At 39.7% G+C, this 22,881-nt stretch overlaps 1 protein-coding gene across 3 annotated transcripts in view; it reads right to left on the minus strand.

Moving 5' to 3' along the window:
* Window positions 1-1,157: 1,157 nt before the first annotated feature.
* LOC144605895 (uncharacterized) overlaps window positions 1,158-22,881 on the minus strand; it is a 116,110-nt gene continuing 94,386 nt past the window's right edge. For 2 of the 3 annotated variants that reach the window (XM_078421546.1, XM_078421545.1), the window contains exons 19-20: window positions 17,286-17,408; window positions 1,158-4,383 (exon numbers count right to left, since the gene is read on the minus strand). In XM_078421546.1, coding sequence (XP_078277672.1) covers window positions 4,141-4,383; window positions 17,286-17,408 — 366 coding nt within the window. In that variant the 3' untranslated portion in view covers window positions 1,158-4,140. The remainder of the gene's footprint in view (window positions 4,384-17,285; window positions 17,409-22,881) is intronic. The other variant, XM_078421547.1, reaches the window with a different exon arrangement.

Raw genomic sequence — 22,881 nt, forward strand, 5'->3', positions numbered from 1 at the left:
GCATGCTTCCTTTCAGTGACTGATGCACTAGGACACCCAGATCTCGTTGTACGTCCCCTGTTCCTAACTTGACACCATTCAGATAATACTCTGCCTTCCTATTCTTACCACCAAAGTGGATAACCTCACGCTTATCCACATTAAACTGCATCTGCCATGCATCCCCCCACTCACACAACCTGTCCAAGTCACCCTGCAACCTCATAGCATCTTCCTCACAGTTCACACTACCACCCAGCTTTGTATCATCTGCAAATTTGCTAATGGCACTTTTAATCCCTTCATCCAAGTCATTAATGTATATTGTAAATAGCTGCGGTCCTAGCACCGAGCCTTGCGGTACCCCACTAGTTACTGCCTGCCATTCTGAAAGGGACCCATTTATCCCCACTCTTTGCTTTCTGTCTGTCAACCAATTTTCTATCCATGTCAGTATCCTACCTCCAATACCATGTGCTCTAATTTTGCCCACTAATCTCCTATGTGGAACCTTGTCAAAGGCTTTCTGAAAGTCAAGGTACACCACATCCACCGGCTCTCCCCTGTCAATTTTCCTGGTTACATCCTCAAAGAATTCCAGATTAGTCAAGCATGATTTCCCCTTCGTAAATCCATGCTGACTCGGAACAATCCTGTTACTACTATCCAAATGCTCCTCAATTTCGTCTTTTATGATTGACTCCAGCATCATCCCCACCACTGATGTCAGACTAACTGGTCTATAATTTCCCGTTTTCTCTCTCCCTCCTTTCTTAAAAAGTGGGACAACATTAGCTACCCTCCAATCCACAGGAACTGATCCTGAATCTATAGAACATTGGAAAATGATCACCAATGCGTCCACAATTTCTAGCGCCACCTCCTTAAGTACTCTGGGATGCAGACCATCAGGCCCTGGGGATTTATCAGCCTTCAGTCCCATCAGTCTACCCAACACCATTTCCTGCCTAATGTGGATTTCCTTCAGTTCCTCCGTCACCCTAGGATCTCTGGGCACTAGAACATCTGGGAGATTGCTTGTATCTTCCTTAGTGTTACTCCAGCACTTTATTTTTTCCTGTTTTGAACATTCAAGCAGTTTCTTTGTGACTGACACCCATGGTAACATTTCACAGATTGGTTACACGAGCATTGTGCTTGTCGAAGACATGGTGTGAACAACTTTATTCTTCCAAAATCTTCTATCGACATATTGCAGTTGGCACATATCATGTGACATTTATTTTATAACAGAAGACAGCTAACATTTTATCCATTGCACTTCCATTAATAATGGTACAGTCACATTATCTTAAATCTGAAAAATAAACTTTGATATGAATCTCAGTAGTTAGAAATATGGCTCAAAGTGCATTATACAAATTAAATAGTACATGTTCGTGAATACAAATACACCAAAGAACCTTATGGTATACAAAGCTGTACAGTTGACTTGGCTTTTATTAGTACATATAAGAGACCATTCAGGCTCACAGCCAAACTTTAATAATTGCAGCTTTGCAATTATTCAACCACTTGGGTTGTTGAATTCACATAAAGTGGATTTCTTCCTTGCAGATGAAAATAATTATGACCAATCCACCAAAATGACTACTCAAGTGAAACATCCTCTAATAATTAATAATGCTACAACATTGTGTGCAATAGGCACTGTAAGCGCAAATAAATTTAAAATCTGCATAATGCAACATAGTAAAATGTTCACAGATGCAATTTTCTTGGAAAACACATCTAATTACTGGGTTTAGTTCGCAAGTGTAAAAGATCATTCAGCCTGTTAAATATATCCAATAATGCACCACTCCTGAACCTAAAGAAAGATTTATTGTGATCTACACAAGAGTGGATTGGTTTGCAAGCAATATATATTTTTTCAATTAGGTACAAAAAGCCTGTAATTTCTCTGTCCCTGTTTGTAAGGTCAGATAAATATAGAGTGGATATTTACTTAAGCAGGGCCTGGAAGTTTAAATAGAGGCAAACCTGCTGGATGTTAAACGTTACTGGTTTTTATTATCTAACGAAGGGAGAAGGGAAAAGCCAGAATGAAGAGCCTGCACAACATTAGGCAACATTTCTAAAAATGCATCCTTCTAGTTTAAAAGTATCTATAAATCACAGCAGTTAGACAGGATAAATTTGGCAGTCTTGTAATTTGTTACTAAACACTAACATCTGTAATTCCCATGACAAATGATGTTTCTTCCTATCGTCCTTCATTGTTTTGGGGAAAGATGGTCGGCTTTACGAGGGCAGTTAAGATGGGGATTACTAGAGCCACCATGTGGCAAAGAATGCACATTTTTTTCTGAGTTTGATAAACTGTGGTAATATCCAAGTTAAAAGAACCAGGAGAGGGCTTGAAAATTCTCAAAGATGTTGTGGAACGATGAACTAAACACCTTGCATCATATATGCCACGAACGTTTGTAAAACAACAAAAAGTGATGCACATATTTACACAACTTTAGACAGCATTTTTTTCAAAATAGATACTATATCATCGCAAGTTCCATAAAATTCCTATACAACTTCAATTGATTTCCCTTAAATGTTGTACATTAACAATGTTGACTTACTTTTAATCGTATTAATTTAGTGATACACTACTTTATAATTCTAGTGCCAATAAATTAAAACTTGCAATAAATTTTCAAATTTATAAACTCAATTTGAACAAATTCTGTTTGCTTCTCATTACTGAAGATCAATTTCAAATACTAAAATTTAAAATTTGCACCCGACCAACTTAATTAACAGCAAGTACAATTTTGTATTATTTTATAAAGTGCACATCCAATAATTCTACACAATAGTCACCGCATAACTTTAAAAATTCTCTTGATTTAAATATAAAGTAAGACAAAATAAGTTATCAGTCATGATGAGACATATAATCTTATTACTGAGAAAGTCAGGGTATCTAATCAGCATATAATCAAAAGAAAAAGTCACTAAAATGGAGTGCAATCTGGCTAAGGAGCAAAATTTGCAAAGAGATGACAAATAAATATGAACATTCATTCAGATATCATTTATTCTGCAATTCCTTTTAACTGGTTTAAAAGGGACAATTTAATCAAATAAAAAGCAGTTGCTGTTATGTTCTTTTAAAATATATATATTTCTAAATAATTTCCCAGGTCTTTAACTTGCCCAAACAACTTTTCATTGAGAAACTAAACGTACGAGTAAAACACGACTAAGTTATGATGAAAGTCCAGCTGAGCTGTGCGGATCAGTTTGATCATGGAATGTTTCATGCTTGTAGAGTGACTTGGTTGGTCTGTAGTGATTGTCCATCTCATTTGAAACAATGTGGGGGAAACTGTGATGGGTAAGGGGTGGGAATTGGGAGGAGGAAAACAAATCTATCCTCTGAATTCAGTGAAGCCTACAGCAACTGTGCTTGTTTCCCAGCGAGACCCTGTACAGTTAGGTTTGTTGACATTAATGGTAAAAGTCTCCTGTGTATGTTGGTTTAGCAACTGTGGATTGGTGCCCTAGGAGGGGAGTTGGTTGAGGTTGGAGAAATAAGTCAAAACAAATGGGCAGAAAAATAAAGTGTGTTTTAAGACTAGTATTACCTCTAGCTTGTAAATGTCCTGCTAAACAATAAGATGCAATTGTAAACCGTTTATTAGAACGCTTGCAAGTTCGATGGAGCCAATGTCAAGCATCGCAACAACAGTAGCGTAACTATTGTTGCTTCCCTTACTCTTGTACTCAAAATAAATATAATCATAAATATAATGATGAGGGCCTAGGTTATTTTCACATGGTTAACACTTCTAAATTATCGCTGACAAAAGAACAAAACATGAGGCAGTTTGATATGAATGAGTTCCACAAGTTTCCTATCCTGTTGTCTTGCTGCAATGTACCAGTGGAATTAAGTATAAGTGTCAAGTATACAAGACTTTACTGGAATATGACCTCAATGGGACAGTCATTTGCTTTTCACTTAATTTGTAAATCCAACAGTCAAGAGCATGCAATGACAAGCTTCTGGACTTTTGTTTTAAGATAAAGAACAGTAAGCTTATACTTTTAAATGAGCTCCAAATGTTCAATAGCATTTGACACATACAAATGGTGATCATCACATCAAAGCTTACAAATGATTAATGTAAAACAAACTTAACCATTTTGCTGTTTTCCCATATTAATATCTGCATTGCTCCAATATTCTCTCTCACGATTTGAGGCCTCTTCCACCTGTGTTCCATTTGATGAATCATCTTCTTGGAAATAATCTCCTCCAAACGACACTGTGTTTGCAGTCAATTGGTGTATAACCAATCTCTTGTAGATCCCTCCCTTCACTAAAAGACTTTGATGGGTGCCAGATTCCACTATCCTTCCTTTATCAATAACAATCACCTGAAATGAAAGATCATAGCAAATTACAGTACGTGTAAATAGTGCAAAATATAATAAAATATGATGCATATTTTCCTGATTTGCCACAGCACAGACTGGATCTGCTACCTCTCAGTTCCAATATCATGGGATTAATCTTGATCCTCAGTGCTGTCCGTGTTCAGCTTGTATGCTCTCTCTGCGACAAGGGTGTCACAGTTGCGCAACGGTAAAGCTGCTGCCTCACAGCGCTGGAGACCCAGGTTTGATCCTGACCTCGGGTGCTGTCTGTACAGAGTTTGCATGCTCTCACTACAACTGTCAATCTCAGCCCTAAATCACCATAGATCTTGGGCGCTGCTTCAAGAGACTGGGTGCGCGGATCGGACGCAGCTTGCAGTGGTGGTGGACAGCAACAACTTTGTTTGCCTAGGCCGACCCTGCAACACCGCCAGGACACCAGGCCTTCATGGCCAAGTTAAGAACTCTACATTAATAAACAACTGGGACTTCAATCATGAAAAATGGCGCCAAGACAGAGCGACTCTTGTATACTGTCTCAGTGTACTATTCCTATACACTTGTACTTTTAACTAAGATTGTATAGTAATACTTTTACTGAACTGTATGCAAAAATGGAATTTCACTGTAGCTCGGTACATGTGACAATAAAGTGCCATTGAACCATCTTTGATTGATTTTTGATAACCAATATCCAATTTAATAATAACCATTTATCTGGCCTCAAAAATTGCTGCAGAAGCAATTCAATTTATAATAAGCAGAGAAGAATGGATCCTCCTAGTAAAATCAAAACAAAATAGGCAAGTTGGCAACACTTTTCTAAAACTCCGCTAGAATACTATGAATGATTTGCGATTCAGCAGTCTTGACTTTTGCCACCATCCCCTTTGTCACAACGTGTCTCTTGTACCAATTCTAACAGGACTGTTTGAGCTCCGGTCTTTCCCTTCTTGCTTTCTGAAGGTGCTGTTCTTTCTCAACTTTGCTGTTAGCAGCAGGAGCGCAGGCTGAATCTAGGAACGCCAAATCTTTGTCACTTTGATCTTCACTTTGGGTAGAAAAAACTAATTAACTCATACAGCATTGAAACATTGAACATAAATTAGGCCTTCAGCCTAACTTATCATTGGCGAAGAAGATGGCCCATCCAAGCTAGTCCCATTTCCCCCATATCCTTCCAAACCTTTTCTAACCATGTACCTCTATTTTAAATGTTATTGTACTTGTCTCAACTAAATCCTCTGGCAGCTCGTTCCATATACCCACCACCCTGAGTGAAAAAGATGACTCTCAGGTTCCTATTAAGTCTTTCCCATTTCACCTTATATCATGTCCTCTGGCCCTTGATTCCCCTACCCTGGGTAAAAGACTGCATTCACCCTACATTTTCCCCATGATTTTCTATGCCTCTGTAAGATCACCCCTCAGCTTCCTGCACTCCAAGGAATATATTCCACTCTTCCAAAGAGGAGGAAGGTGGTTTATTTCGCACTTTAATAATCACTTTGAAGCACTTTAAAATAAATTAAAAGGATCAACATGAGAAGTTCAATTGTTGAAATTTGATTTATATGTCTTTGGGGCAAGGAACCCAATGACCTGGAAAACAAAATCAGCTACCTTGTACACAGAGATCAAGAGATTATATGTATGGGATGGAACAGCAGACGCTGGTTTACACCGAAGATAGACACAAAATGCTGGAGTAACTTAGCGGGGCAGCCAGCATCTCTGCAGAATAGGAATAGGTGCCATTTGGGTCGAGGCCCTTCTTCAGACTGAGAGTCTGGGAGAGGGAAACTAGAAATATTAAAAGGTATTTAGAACCAATGAAAGAAAGGTATGAAAAGAACAAATCAAAGCCAGCAATGATGATCAAGGAACGGTGGAGCCCTCCAGCAATGGTCCATGGTTGGTTGTGGAAAAGGGTAATAATGAGTGGATACAAACTGTGTAACTCAGCAGGATGTACAGTGAAATTAATAGGATGACTAGGGTGGGAGAAGAGGCTGAGAGAGAGGGAATGCAAGGGTTACTCGAAGTTAGAGAAATCAACATTCATACCACTGGGTTATAAGCTGCCCAAGCCAAATATCAGATGCTGATCCTCCAATTTGCATTTGGCCTCACTCTGACAGTGGAGGCGGGCGACCCAGGACAGCAAGGTCAGTATGGGAATGGGAAGGGGAGTTAAAGTGTTTGGCAACCAGGAGATCGTGTATGCCAAGGCCTAAGATTATATGTAGGAAAACAGGTTGTAGAATGAGAGACCGTGGCACAATGATGTGAATCTTTGATATTCCGGTTGGTAATATACTCCTGCTACACCTCTGCAAGAGATGTTCTTGCCCCAACACAAGTACTATTGAACAAGCACACCAGATCTCAATACCTGAAGATTTCAGGTGTCAAGATTTTGAGGAGTTAAACAGGACAAGTCTATCTTCCGAAAATTAAGACCGAAGATTCAGGATATAACACTGACATATTTGCAAAAGGAAATTGCAGAATCCTGAAAAATCTATACGATTAAAAAAAACCCACAAAATGGAAAAAAAACATGGAAACAGGCTCTTCGGCCCACTGAATTTGCACCAACATATATAACCTCCACACTAGTTCTATGTTATCCCACTTTCTCATCCACTCCCTACACACTAGGGGTAATTTCCAGAAGCCAATTAATCTACAAACCCAGACGTTTTTGGGAGGAACCCCATGTGGTCACAGGAAGAACGTGCAAACTCCCCACAGACAGTACATTGAACCTGGGTCTTCGGCACTGTGAGGCAGCAGCTCTAACAGCAGCCCACTGTGCTGCCCCTAAAGTTCTCTTTACGAACACAGGAAAGAATAGGACCGCATAGCCCCTCAAGCTTACTCTGCTATTTAATAAGATCACAGCTGACATGATCCAACCTGAGATTCATCTTCTTTGTACATAATTCATCTCCACAGATCATCGGAGTAAAATATTCTGAAGGTGCACAATCCTTTGACAGAAGAAATGCCCCGAGTTTATGATTAATTGGATTACATATCTTGAGGCTATTTATGACAAAGACTAATCTATAAGGGAAAAAAAATCTTTGGGGTGTTGATGTAAGACTCAGCAGGTCAGGCAGCATTGCTGGAGAATATGGATAGGTGACATTTCAGGTCGGCATGAACTCCGGTCTGAAGCCTGCACTCCGATCTACTCACCAGTCAGAAGGGTTCTGACCTGAAACATCATCTATCCATGTTCTCCAGAGATGCTGCTTGACCCCACTGAGTTACTCCAGCAGCACCTTATATCTATCCTTGGAGTATTTCATGTTTCTCAAGATCTTTTCTATTTCAATACAAACTCATTCTGATAAGTATAGTCCCAATCTATTTAATCTCTCCTATGTTTACTCACTTCATTGCTGGAATCAATCTCATAAACCTGCCCTCCAGTAACCCATAGCTGTTAATAACCTCACCCCCTGCAGTCTGGATGAGAGGTGACAAGAATAACCCAACAGCCAGACACATATCACCAGCCAAAACACTTCCTAACTGACAAGGTTCATAGGCCTGGACTTCCTTCCCAAAATCTTATAACGTCTTCAGCTCCCTTTCTTCTTTTAAAACCTTTCTCTGATTAAGGTTTTGGTGATCTGCTTTACTTCTCGATGTGCTATCTTGCCAAGTGCTATTTGATGATGCTCCTTTGTACGTTTTGCCAGAGAAATAAATCTAGTTTTGTTATTACTCAGGGTGATGGGAGGGAAAGGAATAGCAAAACAGGTTGCGGTAAAGCAATTAGCAAAAGCAGCTGTTTTGAAGAGATTTCAATAGATTTTAATTTATTTTTTTGGAAAAATATTAATAACTTTTAATTAATAGATTGCACCTAAAAAAAAGGTTTAAAATAATCTGTAAGAGCATATTACCCAATAGTTGCTTAAAGCAAGAAATAGAAGTTGGAATGTTGCAGGAAAGGTTTACTAGAAAAGATATGCGGTTTGGAATAACTCAGCTGGTGAGGCAGCATATCTGGAAAATGTGGATAGGTAACATTTCAAGTTGGGACCCTTTGACCCAAAATGTTGCCTATCCATGTTTTCCAGAGATGATACCTCACCCACTGAGTTACTCCAGCACCGTTTCTTTTTTTTTGGTAAACCAGCATTTGCAGTTCCATGTCGCTCAGGTTTACGAGAATGGAGCCAGGGTTAGAGGCTATTAGCTATATGGAGAAATTGGACAAACTTGGTTCATTTTCTCTGGAGCATCGTGGGGTTATGTGGAGATCTGATAGAGATATATAAAATTATGAGAGGCATAGAAAGGGCAGACAGTCAGAACCTTTTTGGCAGGGTGGAAATGCCGAAAACCAGAGGGCAAAGCTCTAAAGTGAGGGTGGCAAAGTTTAAAGGAGATGTGCGGGCATTTTGTTTTTAATTCAGAGAATGGTTGGTGCCTGGATCCCACTGCCGGGGATGATGGTGGAGGCAGATATGAAAGTTGCATTTAATGGAGGGATATGGATCAGGTCCAGGCAGAGGAGATTTGACATTATGCTCGGCATGGACATTGTTGGCCATATGGCCTGTTCTTGCGCTACACTGTCATATGCGTAGAACAGTGAAAATCACTAGTTTCTGCACACAGTGAAACAGAAATTCTCAGAGACACGGCTTATATTTGCAGTCTCTGTGATAGAGCACTACTGCAAGATATCTTGTATACAATAGACAATAGGTGCAGGAGGAGGCCATTCGGCCCTTTGAGTCAGCACCGCCATTCAATGTGATCATGGCTGATCATTCTCAATCAGTACCCCGCTCCTGCCTTCTCCCCATACCCCCTGACTCCGCTATCCTTAAGAGCTCTATCCAGCTATCTCTTGAATGCATTCAGAGAATTGGCCTATACAACTGGAGATCGTCAGGATAAGTGGTGTTTGTTGCCTGCATCCTCTAGAACAACACTACATAAACAGCTGTCAATTTTAGGAATGCTTACAGCAGCAAAAAGTTGTAGGGCAGTTGGAACTTCTTGCCATTATGTGAACAATAGTCGCTTAACACCATGTCGTTCACTAGAAACTATGAGGTGTCAGATAAGATTAAAAAAGCCCCACCTAGTTGCAAGAATTTATAAAACATACCGCTAGCTTAGAGACTCATGTTAAACGCAAGCATCTGCTTCTATTAAACATATTTCAAGTATTACCAGCAAAATGTCTCACTTTTACACCTTCCCTTTTGCACGTACACAACAGCCATCCTTTATCATTTGCAGCAGCAACTAAAACACTTCTGTAGAATGTGCTATACATTTTTTGAACAAATATTTATAGTTCTGCGCTGTTTGCTATTTCTATCCCCCCCCCCACCACCCCACAGTCAGACAGCTTAGAATTCTAAGACACTCAAGGAAGCTCAGATACTGACCCACAATTACTTTAATGCAAAACAGTTACAGCCATCCAGTGGGAACAATAATTTGGATGAGATACTTGAGAAACATTAAGTTTAAGTTTATAGCTTATAAATTTACCAATGTTGGCTAGAACCAGAATAGATCTACTGTTATGAGAACCCAGCACTTTGAACAAAATCAATGGCCAGAATATTTTTTCCACTTAAATATTCTGGGGCGTATTTTTTGGTTCTGCCCATTAAATTTTACTTTTAAAAATGAGCAATTCTAAACAAGTAGTTAGCAGATAGCATTACTTGTTAAGTTTGATATAAAAAATATATATTTTGTGGCCACAGCTCGACTGAGTTCTTTTAGACACCAATTCCAGTACACACATGGTTTTAATAAATCTAAGATTTGGAAGAAATAAAGGATAGTCAAATTATAAATTGTTTGACAAATATCTAAACAGTTTTATTTCAGCAGGCATGTAAAGAAAGAACCATAATTTCATAACCCATGGGTATCCTAAAGTTCTTTAAAATCATGAAGGATTTTTCAAGTGGTACTGTTGTTAAGCATTGATAGGTAGCAGCAACATGTGTATTGATTTTAGCAAGGCCTTGCAATCAAATGAACGCTTTATAGTTATGTTGTTTAAGCAATGATTGTTCACCAGGATGCCAAGCAACCCCTTCCTCTCCTTTCTCAGCAGCACTATAGAATATTTTCTGTCCACCTTACCGATCACAAAAGACTTTAGTTTGATGTCTCATTCGAAAGACAGATGATATGTTTTCTTAATATTCACAGAGGGCAATTTGGAGCTTGTTCATTTCCTAAAGCAACATCATGAGTAAAGAGGACAAGCATTCAGTGATGTCCAAATCTGCTAAAATATTTATGTTGAAGCAATTTTGCAATCCTTCCATATTCTGGAACTTGGAAGGAGAAAAGTTAATATTGTTTACATGTCGACAAATCCTTGCTAACTCCCTCTCATAAAAATGAACAAATTATGTTTATCAGCATGAGTAGCTTGGCATAATTTCTGGGCAGCTTTTCTTTGGGGAAGTTTAATTAGGAGTTCAATGGCGCAGCTCTGAATGTATAGTGAAGCAGGAAAAAGTACAATAGTAATCATTTCCAGCATTGTGGGCAGTGCTTTTAGTAGATTTGGCAGTACACTCATTTTGTCTTGGATTATTTTAGCTGAAAAAGAATAGGCATAATAGTGGCTTTGATTCCCACTAGATTATAAATCAAGTAAAAATAGGGAATATCATCATAATTCATGTTGTATTTTCACTTAATCGTTCCAACACGATCCATAATATTTTAACTTAATAATCATAGAAAAATCAGAAAACACAAGTACAGCATATAGGGCGGCACAGTGGTGCAGCTGGTAGAGCTGCTGCCTCACAGAGCCAGTGCCCCAGGTACAATTCTGACCCCAGTTGCAGACTTTGCACGTTCTCCCTGTGACCGCGTGGGTTTCCTTTGGGTGCGTCTGTTTCCTCCCAACTCCGAAAGACATGTGGGTTTTTAAGTTTATTGGCCTTTGTAAATTTCCCCTTGTGTACGGAGTGGATGAGAAAGTGGGATAACATTGAACTAGTATGATGGCCGCCATGGGCTCAGAGGCAAAGGGGTTGATTTGGACGAGGGAATTGAATGCAATATCTCTAAGTTTGCGGATGACACGAAGCTGGGTGGCAGTGTTAGCTGCGAGGAGGATGCTAGGAGGCTGCAGAGTGACTTGGATAGATTAGGAGAGTGGGCAAATGCATGGCAGATGCAATATAATGTGGATAAATGTGAGGTTATCCACTTTGGCGGCAAGAACAGGAAAGCAGAGTATTACCTGAATGGTGGCCAATTAGGAAAAGGGGAGATGCAACGTGACCTGGGTGTCATGGTGCACCAGTCATTGAAAGCAAGCGTGCAGGTGCAGCAGGCAGTGAAGAAAGCGAATGGTATGTTAGCATTCATAGCAAGAGGATTTGAGTATAGGAGCAGGGAGGTTCTGCTGCAGTTGTACAGGGCCTTGGTGAGACCGCACCTGGAGTATTGTGTACAGTTTTGGTCTCCTAATCTGAGGAAAGACATTCTAGCCTTAGAGGGAGTACAGAGAAGGTTCACCAGATTGACTCCCCTGGGATGGCAGGACTTTCATATGAAGAAAGACTGGATAGACTAGGCTTATACTCGCTGGAATTTAGAAGACTGAGGGGGGATCTTATTGAAACATATAAAATTCTTAAGGGGTTGGAGAAGCTAGATGCGGGAAGATTGTTCCCGATGTTGGGGAAGTCCAGAACCAGGGGAAGTCTTTTAGGACCGAGATGAGAAAACATTTCTTCACACAGAGAGTGGTGAGTCTGTGGAATTCTCTGCCACAGAAGGTAGTTGAGGCCAGTTCATTGGCTATATTTAAGAGGGAGTTAGATGTGGCCCTTGTGGCTAAAGGGATCAGGGGGTATGGAGAGAAGGCAGGTACAGGTTACTGAGCTGGATGATCAGCCATGATCATATTGAATGGCGGTGCAGGCTCGAAGGGCCGAATGGCCTACTCCTGCACCTATTTTCTATGTTTCTATGCATTTATGCTGTATCTTACAATCAGATCAAAAAAGCATTTGACTTTTTTTCTGCTAGAGTTTAAAAAAAGTAACTTAACATTGTTTCCATAACAGATACTTTATCCATTAAAAAAAAAAAAGAAACCGAACATTCAAACAAGAATTTCTGCAAATCTAGTTTCTAAATTGATGTAGTTGTTCAAGAAACAGAATTATTATAACAATATTATTGAAGTTGATGTAGATATTTGCCTTAAATTACAAATGCGCTCGTTCTTAATTGGTCGTGAGGTTTGATTATAACAACACATTTAACCGTTTTCTAATTTCCATGTTACTACCTACTTTGAGACTTCCAATTTGTCTCCAGCCTTCGGTGAAACATTGGGAGCTCATTAAAATAATTTTCATCTGAACCTTTGACCAGCCTAACTTAGCTCTGATTTAAGAAATTATATTTTTACAATGTTGTTAAAAGGTTATTTTAAGTCCTTTATCTATGAGTGTAGCCTGTATATCCTAAGGGATAGAGCTGGCTTTTACCAGCAACTCAGGGACCATCTCAGGGGAAAACCATTCGCACATCAGATTCCCACTGGCCAGAGGGGGAGGCAAGTCTGAGATGGGGGCAAAGTTAAATCACAGCAATTCCACAGCAAAGCTATTGTGACAGAGGCCATTTCCTTGCGGCCTTGCTTTGTTTTCTTGTCTATGAATTTCAGCAAATCAGTCCTTAAAATGGACAACTGCATTCTCATAAAATTGAGTCCCGATTGAAGAAACAGCTTCAGTCTATTTGCTTGAGCCTTTGAGCACATCCCCTTTACTGCTTTCCCTCTGATAGCACCTGGTAATTTTCACACAGTAAAAAAAAGAACCAAGTGAGTTGGTTTCAACATTATTTTTGGCAATGTTCCAGGTGTTAGTTACTGTGTGAAATAATGTTTCCCAATATCAGGCCTGCATGTTTCTTTTTAAATTCATTCTGAGGCATCACCAGCAAGGCCCAAGGTTACTGATAACTGTATTTGCACCTCCGCAAGAGGTGGTGGTGAGCTACTTTCTTCAACTTATGTAATGGAGTTGTGAAGACATGCCTATGATTAACCTATGTCTGGAGTTAGTATTTTGACGCAAAGATTAAGAAACAAGTTATACCCCCATAAGGAACCTGGTCAACTTTTGAGGTGAACTTCAAGGTATGACACTCCTTCGATTTCGATGGATATGGGCTTAGATGGGGCATCTTCGTTGGCATGGACGAGTTGGGCTGAAGAGCCTGGTTTCAAGCTGTATGACTACGAGTCCCATGCATCTGCAGTTTGCTTTATTCAACAACCTGCGTTTATATGGTGCCTTCAAAGTAAAGCATCCCAGGCACTTGTTGTTCATGCTGACCAAGTTGGCACACTGGGCTAGTTCTATTTGGTCCAGAGCCCTCTAAACCCTTCCTATCCATATATCTGTCCAAATGTCCTTTAAAATTTATAATTGTATCTGCTTTATTAGTTTCTTCCAGGAGCTTATTCCAGACACTGACCATCCTCTAAATGAGGAAGTTGCCCTTGAGGTCCCTCTGCGATCCAATATGATGGCATAAAAATTCTGCACAATCTTGCAAAAACCATCATGCCTTAATCATCCAGCCACTACCGACAAGGGCGGCACGGTAGCGCAGCAGTAGATTTGCTGCTTTACAGCGAATGCAGCGCCGGAGACTCAGGTTCGATCCTGACTACGGGTGCTGCACTGTAAGGAGTTTGTACGTTCTCCCCGTGACCTGCGTGGGTTTTCTCCGAGATCTTCGGTTTCCTCCCACACTCCAAAGACGTACAGGTATGTAGGTTAATTGGCTGGGTAAATGTAAAAATTGTCCCTAGTGGGTGTAGGATAGTGTTAATGTACGGGGATCGCAGGGCGGCACGGACTTGGAGGGCCGAAAAGGCCTGTTTCCGGCTGTATATATATGATATATGATATGATATGACAAGAAGCTTTGGAAGTTGTTCTAGTGTTTTCCGTTGAAGTTTCCAGTACTAAAATAGAAAAAAATTGCTACTGACATCTATGGCCCACAACATGTAACAGAAATCAACAAAGTTCTCCCCTTCTTTTATGTGGGGATTGCCTTCAGTATAACTGACAACACAATTAGTGACCATCGGGTTCAAGAATAGCTTCTTCCCGACAACCATCAGGCACTTGAACACAGCCCACTATCCTCGACTATGAACTGTCTTTGGTTGCACTGAGGACTTTGGGGATTTTGTTGCACTGGTATTGGGGATATAATATATAACAAAAAAATCAATAAATTATCAATACGTATTGTGTTTACAGGCCTGTTGTGTAGCGACAAGATATTATTTCATTGTTCCACTGTTGGTACATATGACAATTAAACACTCTTGATTCGTGAATCTTGTATGATCCTTAACACTCTTGACTCTTGCATGATCCGACAAAGTGAAATTTGAGATGCTCACACTTCCTTTTGATCCATTACCCCCATGGAGATGATATTTTAAGTCAGTCGCTGACAGAAGTGTCTAGGTCTCAGGACATGGCACTGGCATAGTTGAAGCCCTGGTTTCAATATACAGAACAGACGGTTGCTGTTAGACTGTTCCCGCAAGGACCCTAGAGGCTGAATAACATCCACCAAAGGCTCAAGAACTAGTCTCCGAAAATACAGTAGAAAAAGATTTCATTAAGTGCCATCCATGTATGCATTTATGCAGTTAAGCAAATCCAAGTTTATAAAAATATGCATACATTTTTGAAACTTCCCTATAAAAGAATTGTGAATGCATACATTTACCATGGTTATAAAGTAAAGCGACCATGTCCGAGTGAATTAAACCAAGGGAATCCCTGTGGAGTGCATATGCTTTCTATCATCAGCGTCAGTTTGTTTAGTCTGTTTCAAGATCAATTTTGTTTATTAAAAAAGACCCATCTCTGCCAAGTTTATGTTGCATTCTACAAAAAGTAAAATATTAACATAAAAATATGTAGACAGGTAGCAGGAAAACATCTTTGCTGCACCAGGGTTAGATACAAAGTGATTCTTCTGTTGGGTTAAATAGAACATAGAACAGTACAGCACAAAAACAGGCCCTTCGGCCCACAATGCCAGTGCCGAACATGATGCCAAGACCAGCACATAATGATTTACTCCAATGATCTTCCTCGTATTGCCAAAATAATGTGGGATTCTCAGTGCCATATTGCCAGCTTAACCTGACCTCCATCCTGAAGATAATATTCAATAAAACATTATACGAGGAAGATATTATATGCATACACATAGCAGATGAAGCAGCTTTACTATCTGTTGTGTTCTTCTCTTAATAAATGCATAATTTTGCATGAAACTATGCATTTTTTAAGAGAAGAACATAGAAACATAGAAAATAGGTGCAGGAGTAGGCCATTCGGCCCTTCGAGCCTGCACCGCCATTCAATATGATCATGGCTGATCATCCAGCTCAGTAGCCTGTACCTGCCTTCTCTCCATACCCCCTGATCCCTTTAGCAAAAAGGGCCACATCTAACTCCCTCTTAAATATAGCCAATGAACTGGCCTCAACTACCTTCTGTGGCAGAGAATTCCACAGACTCACCACTCTCTGTGAACACAACAGACAATAGAGCTTTAAAAAGTAATGGAAGAGCAGAACTTGGACTGACAGGGGCAATATATGTGCCCATGAAACTAAATGCCTCAAATTGCATGTTAAAAAAGAGGCACAGATAAAGTTTATAGATATGATAACACAAATAAAACATTTCAATTGTTAGGTCAAACAAGAGAAAATGGAGAGGGGGTAAAAGGAACAAAGAAGATTAATAGAAAGGAGACTCAAGAAAATGTGGATGCTGGAATGGGAGTGTTGTCCCTCCACAGATGCTGCCCGACCCACTGAGTTACTTCAGTAACTTGCTCAAGTTTAATGGAAGATCTGATAGAGATGTTAAAAATTGATTACTATCAAGTCATCACCCAGTGATCTCACCATAAAGCAGAGATTAGAATTATTTTCTACGTCAACTCGTTGAAAACCTTCTCCACTGCTCTTTTTCCATAGTTGTATATTTTTTCCTGTTTCAGTAATATGAGAAACAAAATTCCCTTTTGGAAGTTACTCCAGATCCATTTCTATTGGCTCTTCAGCAAAATGCTTCTGATCATAAACTGACCATAAACAGCTTTTCATTAATGTTTTGAAAAATGATAAATACAGTGGATTTTTTGTATCAAGAACACTTTACTAAACCAAATAATGCGGAAAGAGAAATCCACTTGTTTAGAGAAAGAGCAAGCGCATAAATATTTGAGAAAAAAGGTTAAAGGGATATAGAAAATAATATTCAGGGAGATATCAAAATGGAGAGACAAGGAACTGCAGATGCGGGCACCTCTCGCAAAACACAAAGTGCCGGAGGAACTCAGCTAGTCAGGCAGCATCTGCGGAGGAAAAGGATAAACAATGTTTCCATCTGAAGAATCGTCCCAATCCAAAACATATCCTGTCCATTCGTTCCATAGATGCTGCCTAACCCGCTGAGTTCCTTCAGCATCTTGTTTTTGGCAAAAGATTTCAAAAAGTTGGTAAGTGTTCAATGGGCCAAAAGGCCTCATTCTGTGCATGAAAAAAAATAAATCCATAATCATTGAGTTAATGTCGTGAAGCACCAACCAACACCATTCATCATTTAATATTTCAGTTTCCCACACGTTATCTTGCTTCACACATAATGCAGGTCACATTTAATTTCTCATGTGTGGCCTCAGTTCGCAGCTGTTTGGAGGAACTGACAATGAATAGTAGTTTGACATGACTCGAGATTTTTAACAAAAAATGCTATTTGACATGTAATTCTTCCCAAGACCAATTTTTATTCCCGACTAACCTTGGAGGCATTTCGTACAGTTGAAAGCCTGTGTGCAATTACCAAAACCGTTCTTTCTTGCATAACCCGATCAATGGCCTCTTGTACTAAGTGTTCACTTTCAGCATCCAGGGCACTTGTAGCCTGTTAATGCAGAAAAAAAAACATAGGAGAGAACTGGTATTTTTCAGCAAAGCATTAGACATTCAATCAAATTACTTCAACATCCTCCACAGTACCATGGGATTTGGTAAGTGCATAAGATTATCAGGGTTAATGTAAACCAGAGTTAAATGGAGCATTTGTGTGTCTGACTATCCATTATCTATAGCAACAGGAAACAACTGTTATTTTACTGAGGGCAATAAATAATAATCAGTCTATTGTGCAGCTTTTCTCTGTCCAATAAACCTTATCATGATCTCCAACACAATGTGCTCCCTACAAAAGTCCAGAGAATTATTTGTCACCACATGGTGTCATCTTCAACGTATTTAAATGCATCTTTTAAGGCCATTACATATTTGAGTGAAATTCTTCCAGCTCCAAGTTGCTCCTCTTTAAACAAAAACAATAACTATCGTGGTTATTCTAAATTTGTAGTGCGATATCATTCTTTACTTTAAACACAAAATGCTGGAGTAACTCAGATCGGACAGCATCTCCCCAGCATCTGCAGCTCCTTCTACACATCATTCTTTACCTGATCTAAGTAAAGGAATTCTGGATCAAAGATCCATCTTTGCTTGAGGAAGAGGTAGAGGGATTTGGTTGAGATAGCGTGGTTCAATTATACCTCGCTAGTCCACCTCCTGGCAGGTCAGAGAATACCAGTAATTTATGGTTGCACAGATGACCAATTGCCCACTGCATCCAAAGCGGTCATTGACAATGTGGCGCAGAGGTAGAGTTGCTGCCTGACAGCACATTAGACCCGGGTTCGATCCTGACTACGGGTGCTGTCTGTACAGAATTTGTACGTTCTCCGTGATCGCGTGGGTTTTCTCCGGGTGCTCTGGTTTCCTCCCACATTGCAAAGACGTGCGGGCTTGTAGGTTAATTGGCTTCTGTAAATTGTCCCTAGTGGTTAGGGTAGAACCAGCTAACAAGAGATCGTTGGTTGGCGTGGACACGATGGAACGAAGGGCCTGTTTCCGCACTGTATCGTTAAAATTTTTAAAAAAAAGATCCATGCAACTCATCCCAATTCTAAGCCTTGTAGGTTATGGTACATCGAGTGTTCATCCAAGTTCTTGCATCCAAGTAAAATGCATTATGACTTCTGCTTCTGTGATCCGTTTGTGGAGTGAGGCTAGTAAATTCCAGACCTCCACCACTCATTAATTGAAGATTGTTTCACTCAACACTCCTGCAATTCTTACATCAATTACCTTGGATTTGTGTTACCCACTCACTCTGTGCTGAAGGAACAGCCCCTACATAGTCACATATTATACTCTCTCTCGTCCTCCTTATTCCAAAGAAAATAACCCCATCCCTGACAAAATATTGCAGCTAACATTTTCCAGCTCTGGCAAGATCAGCATAAAAATCTTCCGTAGTTACTCAGCTGCTATGAGAGCCTTCTTACAGTGGGATTGGAACCAAATGCAGTAGGCTAACTGCAGTCTAACCAACAAATTCCACAGTTCTAGCCAGATCTTCTCGTTCCTATATTCTATGCCCTGGTCATTCAGTAAAGTCATCTCAAGCTTTTATTACCATATTATCTATCTGTTCTAGAGATCAGTGCTGTATACTCCAAGAAATTTGTTTTCTTACTCTTCTCAGTATTGCACCATTTACTGTGTACTTTGTTTGTCCTTGCCAATTGCATTACCTCATAGTTCTCTGGATTGGATTCCATTTCTTACTTTCCTCCCATCCAACTTGTCCACTCATATCTTTTTGAAGTCAAAGAGTTTCTCCCTCACCATCAATCATATCACCTGCAATAATTATGTCTTCCAGGCGTCGTGTGGATGAATAGGAAGTATCAACTGTGAATAGACTACAAGATAAAATTTACCAATCCAAAGCATCCGGTGAGAAGTCACATTCAACGAATTGCAAGTTGGAGAGGTGTCTGCAACTACGCTGGAGTGCAATGCAAGTTGTTCATCCCAACAACAAATTACATTGGAAACTCAAAATGTATTCCTGATCCAGCAACGAGGAAATTAGGATCGATTTGAGTTGGGGAGGGCACAAGTCGAATTTCCATGTGATGCAATATGGGAGCAAATTTCACGTAAAATTTTGCTAATTCTCCCCAAATGATCAAAATAAAGCAGGGGCTTTGGAGACCTGGGCAAAACAACCTACAATTTTAACTGCCGTAAAGAATATTCCATGATTCCAATATTCATATTTAAGAATGTTAACCTAGTGCCAGTTTATTAATGGATTTGAAACTTATGACTTTAAATAATTGGATTGTAAAGTTACATGCAATTACTAATTTCATTGGCATTTTTTATCAATAAGGTTTTCTTTACGGTTTAAAAAAGTTATAAAGTTTTCAAAGTCTACAGAGAGACTTGGGCCTTTTGGAAGGGTGGGCTGAAAGATGGCAGATGGAGTTTAATGCTGATAAGTGTGAGGTGCTGCATTTTGGTAGGACAAATCAAAATAGGACGTACAGGGTAAATGGTAGGGAATTGAGGAATGCAGTGGAACAGAGGGATCTGGGAATAACTGTGCATTGTTTCCTGAAGGTGGAATCTCATGTGGATAGGGTGGTGAAGAAGGCGTTTGGTATGCTTGCCTTTATAAATCAGAGCATCGAATATAGAAGTTGGGATGTAATGTTGAAATTGTACAGGGCATTGGTGAGGCCGAATCTGGAGTATGGTGTGCAGTTCTGGTCGCCAAATTATAGGAAGGATGTCGACAAAATGGAGAGGGTACAGAGGAGATTTACTAGAATGTTGCCTGGGTTTCAGCACTTGAGCTACAGAGAGAGGTTGAACAGGTTGGGTCTTTATTCTTTAGAGCGTAGAAGGTTGAGGGGGGACTTGATAGAGGTTTTTAAAATTTTAAGAGGGACGGACAGAGTTGACGTGGGTAGGCTTTTCCCTTTGAGAGTGGGGAAGATTCCAACAAGGGGACATAACTTCAGAATTAAGGGACAAAAGTTTAGGGGTAACATGAGGGGTAACTTCTTTACTCAGAGGGTGTGGCTGTGTGGAATGAGCTTCCGGTGGAAGTGGTGGAGGCAGGCTCGATTTTATTATTTAAGAGTAAATTGGATAGGTATATGGATGGGAGGGGATTGGAGGATTATGGTCTGAGAGCAGGTAGATGAGACTAGGTCAGAGAAAGTGGTCGGCGTGGACTGGTAGGGCCGAACGGGCCTGTTTCCGTGCTGTAATTGTTATATGGTTATATGGTTATAAAGGTGAATATTAATGGATCTGTTTTTAAAAAAAATTAAGAACCCACGAGGCTAGTGCAATTAGCAGAAAACAGTGATTTGGGAGCATGAGGATAGACACAAAATGCTGGCGTAACTCAGCGGGTCAGACAGCATCTCTAGAGAGAAAGAATGGGCGACGTTTCGGGTCGAGACCCTTCTTCAGACTCGGATTTGGGAGCATGACCAGTTTTGAAGCCCCAGGTTATTTTATAAAAACCTGCTTGAAAACTAGGATTGTAAATGATTGAGAAAATTTACTCAACATTTTGCATTAATTTAGTTGTTCGAGCACATTGCACAATAAAATCAGAGCCAAACCATGCGGAAACTCTAAGCCGTTATCTTTTCTCTCTAGCAACCATAAAGATCAAAGCCCACAGCTCATAATTCACGATTAAAACCTTAAGCAGAAGGTTAAATTGTGCTCCATACGTATCTTGTGAACCAATTTAAACATTGACCACCAAGAGTGTTTATCTTGTGATGTGGGAGGGGGAGGGGGAGTGAGCTTCATAAATGTAATTGCTCTTAATCCAGTGAAAGGATGTAGCCTTTTAGTTTGGTGTTCAGGGAAAACCTCATGAATGATGCAACTTATTTCTTTTTGCAATCGATTTAATTGAGGAATGACTGCAGGATGAAGAGAGCAAGACAACTGTTACTTTTTACTTCTGGAACATGAACTCAAATCAGTTCACTGATCCAAACATCCCAAGGAAAATTCAATTTGAAACTCATCACATAGAATAATCTTGCACTATTCTTTCCAATAATTAGAACTGGAACACTGGAAAAATGTTCCCTTATGGAATAAGAGTGACAGGCAATCAATAGACAATAGGCGCAAGAGGAGGCCATTCAGCCCTTCGAGCCAGCACCGCCATTCAATGTGATCATGGCTGATCATGAGTTGTGATCACTGAAAAGTGATCTAAATTAATACCTATTTGCTTTCATCCCGTCTAGCTCAAGGATTCAGATTGGTCTTGTTCTATGGACATCCAGACTAAAGTCGGCATTCATTACAAACCTGCGAATTTCCAACTCATTATCAAGTCATCTAAAACCGTATCCATCAAACTTGCAGTGCAATTATTGCAAGCAGCACGTTATTACCTTTACAATAATTACAGACAGATGCAATATATCATATATGCTTTGAATATTTATTTGTACTGCACATTTGATGCATGATGTGCTAGATAACATCATACTGAGTTGGAAATCCAAGGTCTGATGAAGGGTCCCGACCTGAAACATCACCCATCATTTTTCTCCAGTGATGCTGCCTGACCCACTGAGATACTCCAGCACTTTGCTTCTACATCTTTGGAAATCCACAGGTTCATATTGAGATCACTTAACCTAAACAGTTAACTGAGTAATCATGCCCACAGGAGTACAGCAATCCGGAGATGAATGTGGCGATATGGATAGAAGCTGAAATGCTTTTGAATGTGGTTGCTTTTAAATCAGCTCTTACAGAACGCAACTGAAGGGTAGAAAATGGAAAAGGGAGAACAAAACAGCTCTCTGCCCAATTTGTTTAACACCACAGCAACAGGAGTGCGAGTTTAACTGGCATCTGGTCAAATTAATAAATTCAATTTATATTTAATCTCAACAAAGCTTTAAATAACCACACTAATAACAGCCCTTATCAAATTTATTCAGTCCATCATGTGTAATTTTAGAATCTTCTAATATAAGACGTGTGTAATATGATGATATTTCCATTTTAATTACAAAGGATAATTACTGTACAAACATTCTGTCATCTTAGTTTATTCAGAAGTAATACCAGTTTTTATTACGTTCTCACCTAACAAAGACTTTAAAGGAAGAAAATCAATTGTTGAATCCCATAAGCCCACTTCATGTAGAAAGGCATAATTTGAATTGATATTAAATGCTTTGTAATTGGAAAGTTTCCATATCCGCCTCAATGCAATTACAGTTCTCCAGAGTTCACCTTATTAATCTTAACTGTATTTAATAAAAGACTGAGCACAATGATTACTTCCAGCCATTTACGTTCTTATATTGCAGAGATTGCTTTATCAGGGTTTTAGAATCCCTATGATCTCAAATTGTTGAGCCAATTTGCAAATTATCCTCAGGGAAGAGCACGACAGCACCTTGGCTTTAATCATTCAAGTAACGTTAAAAATATTCTAATCTTTGAATGATCAAGAATGA

Source organism: Rhinoraja longicauda, chromosome 25 (genome assembly GCF_053455715.1).
Source record: "Rhinoraja longicauda isolate Sanriku21f chromosome 25, sRhiLon1.1, whole genome shotgun sequence".
In the NCBI taxonomy this organism is placed as follows: Eukaryota; Metazoa; Chordata; class Chondrichthyes; order Rajiformes; family Arhynchobatidae; genus Rhinoraja; species Rhinoraja longicauda.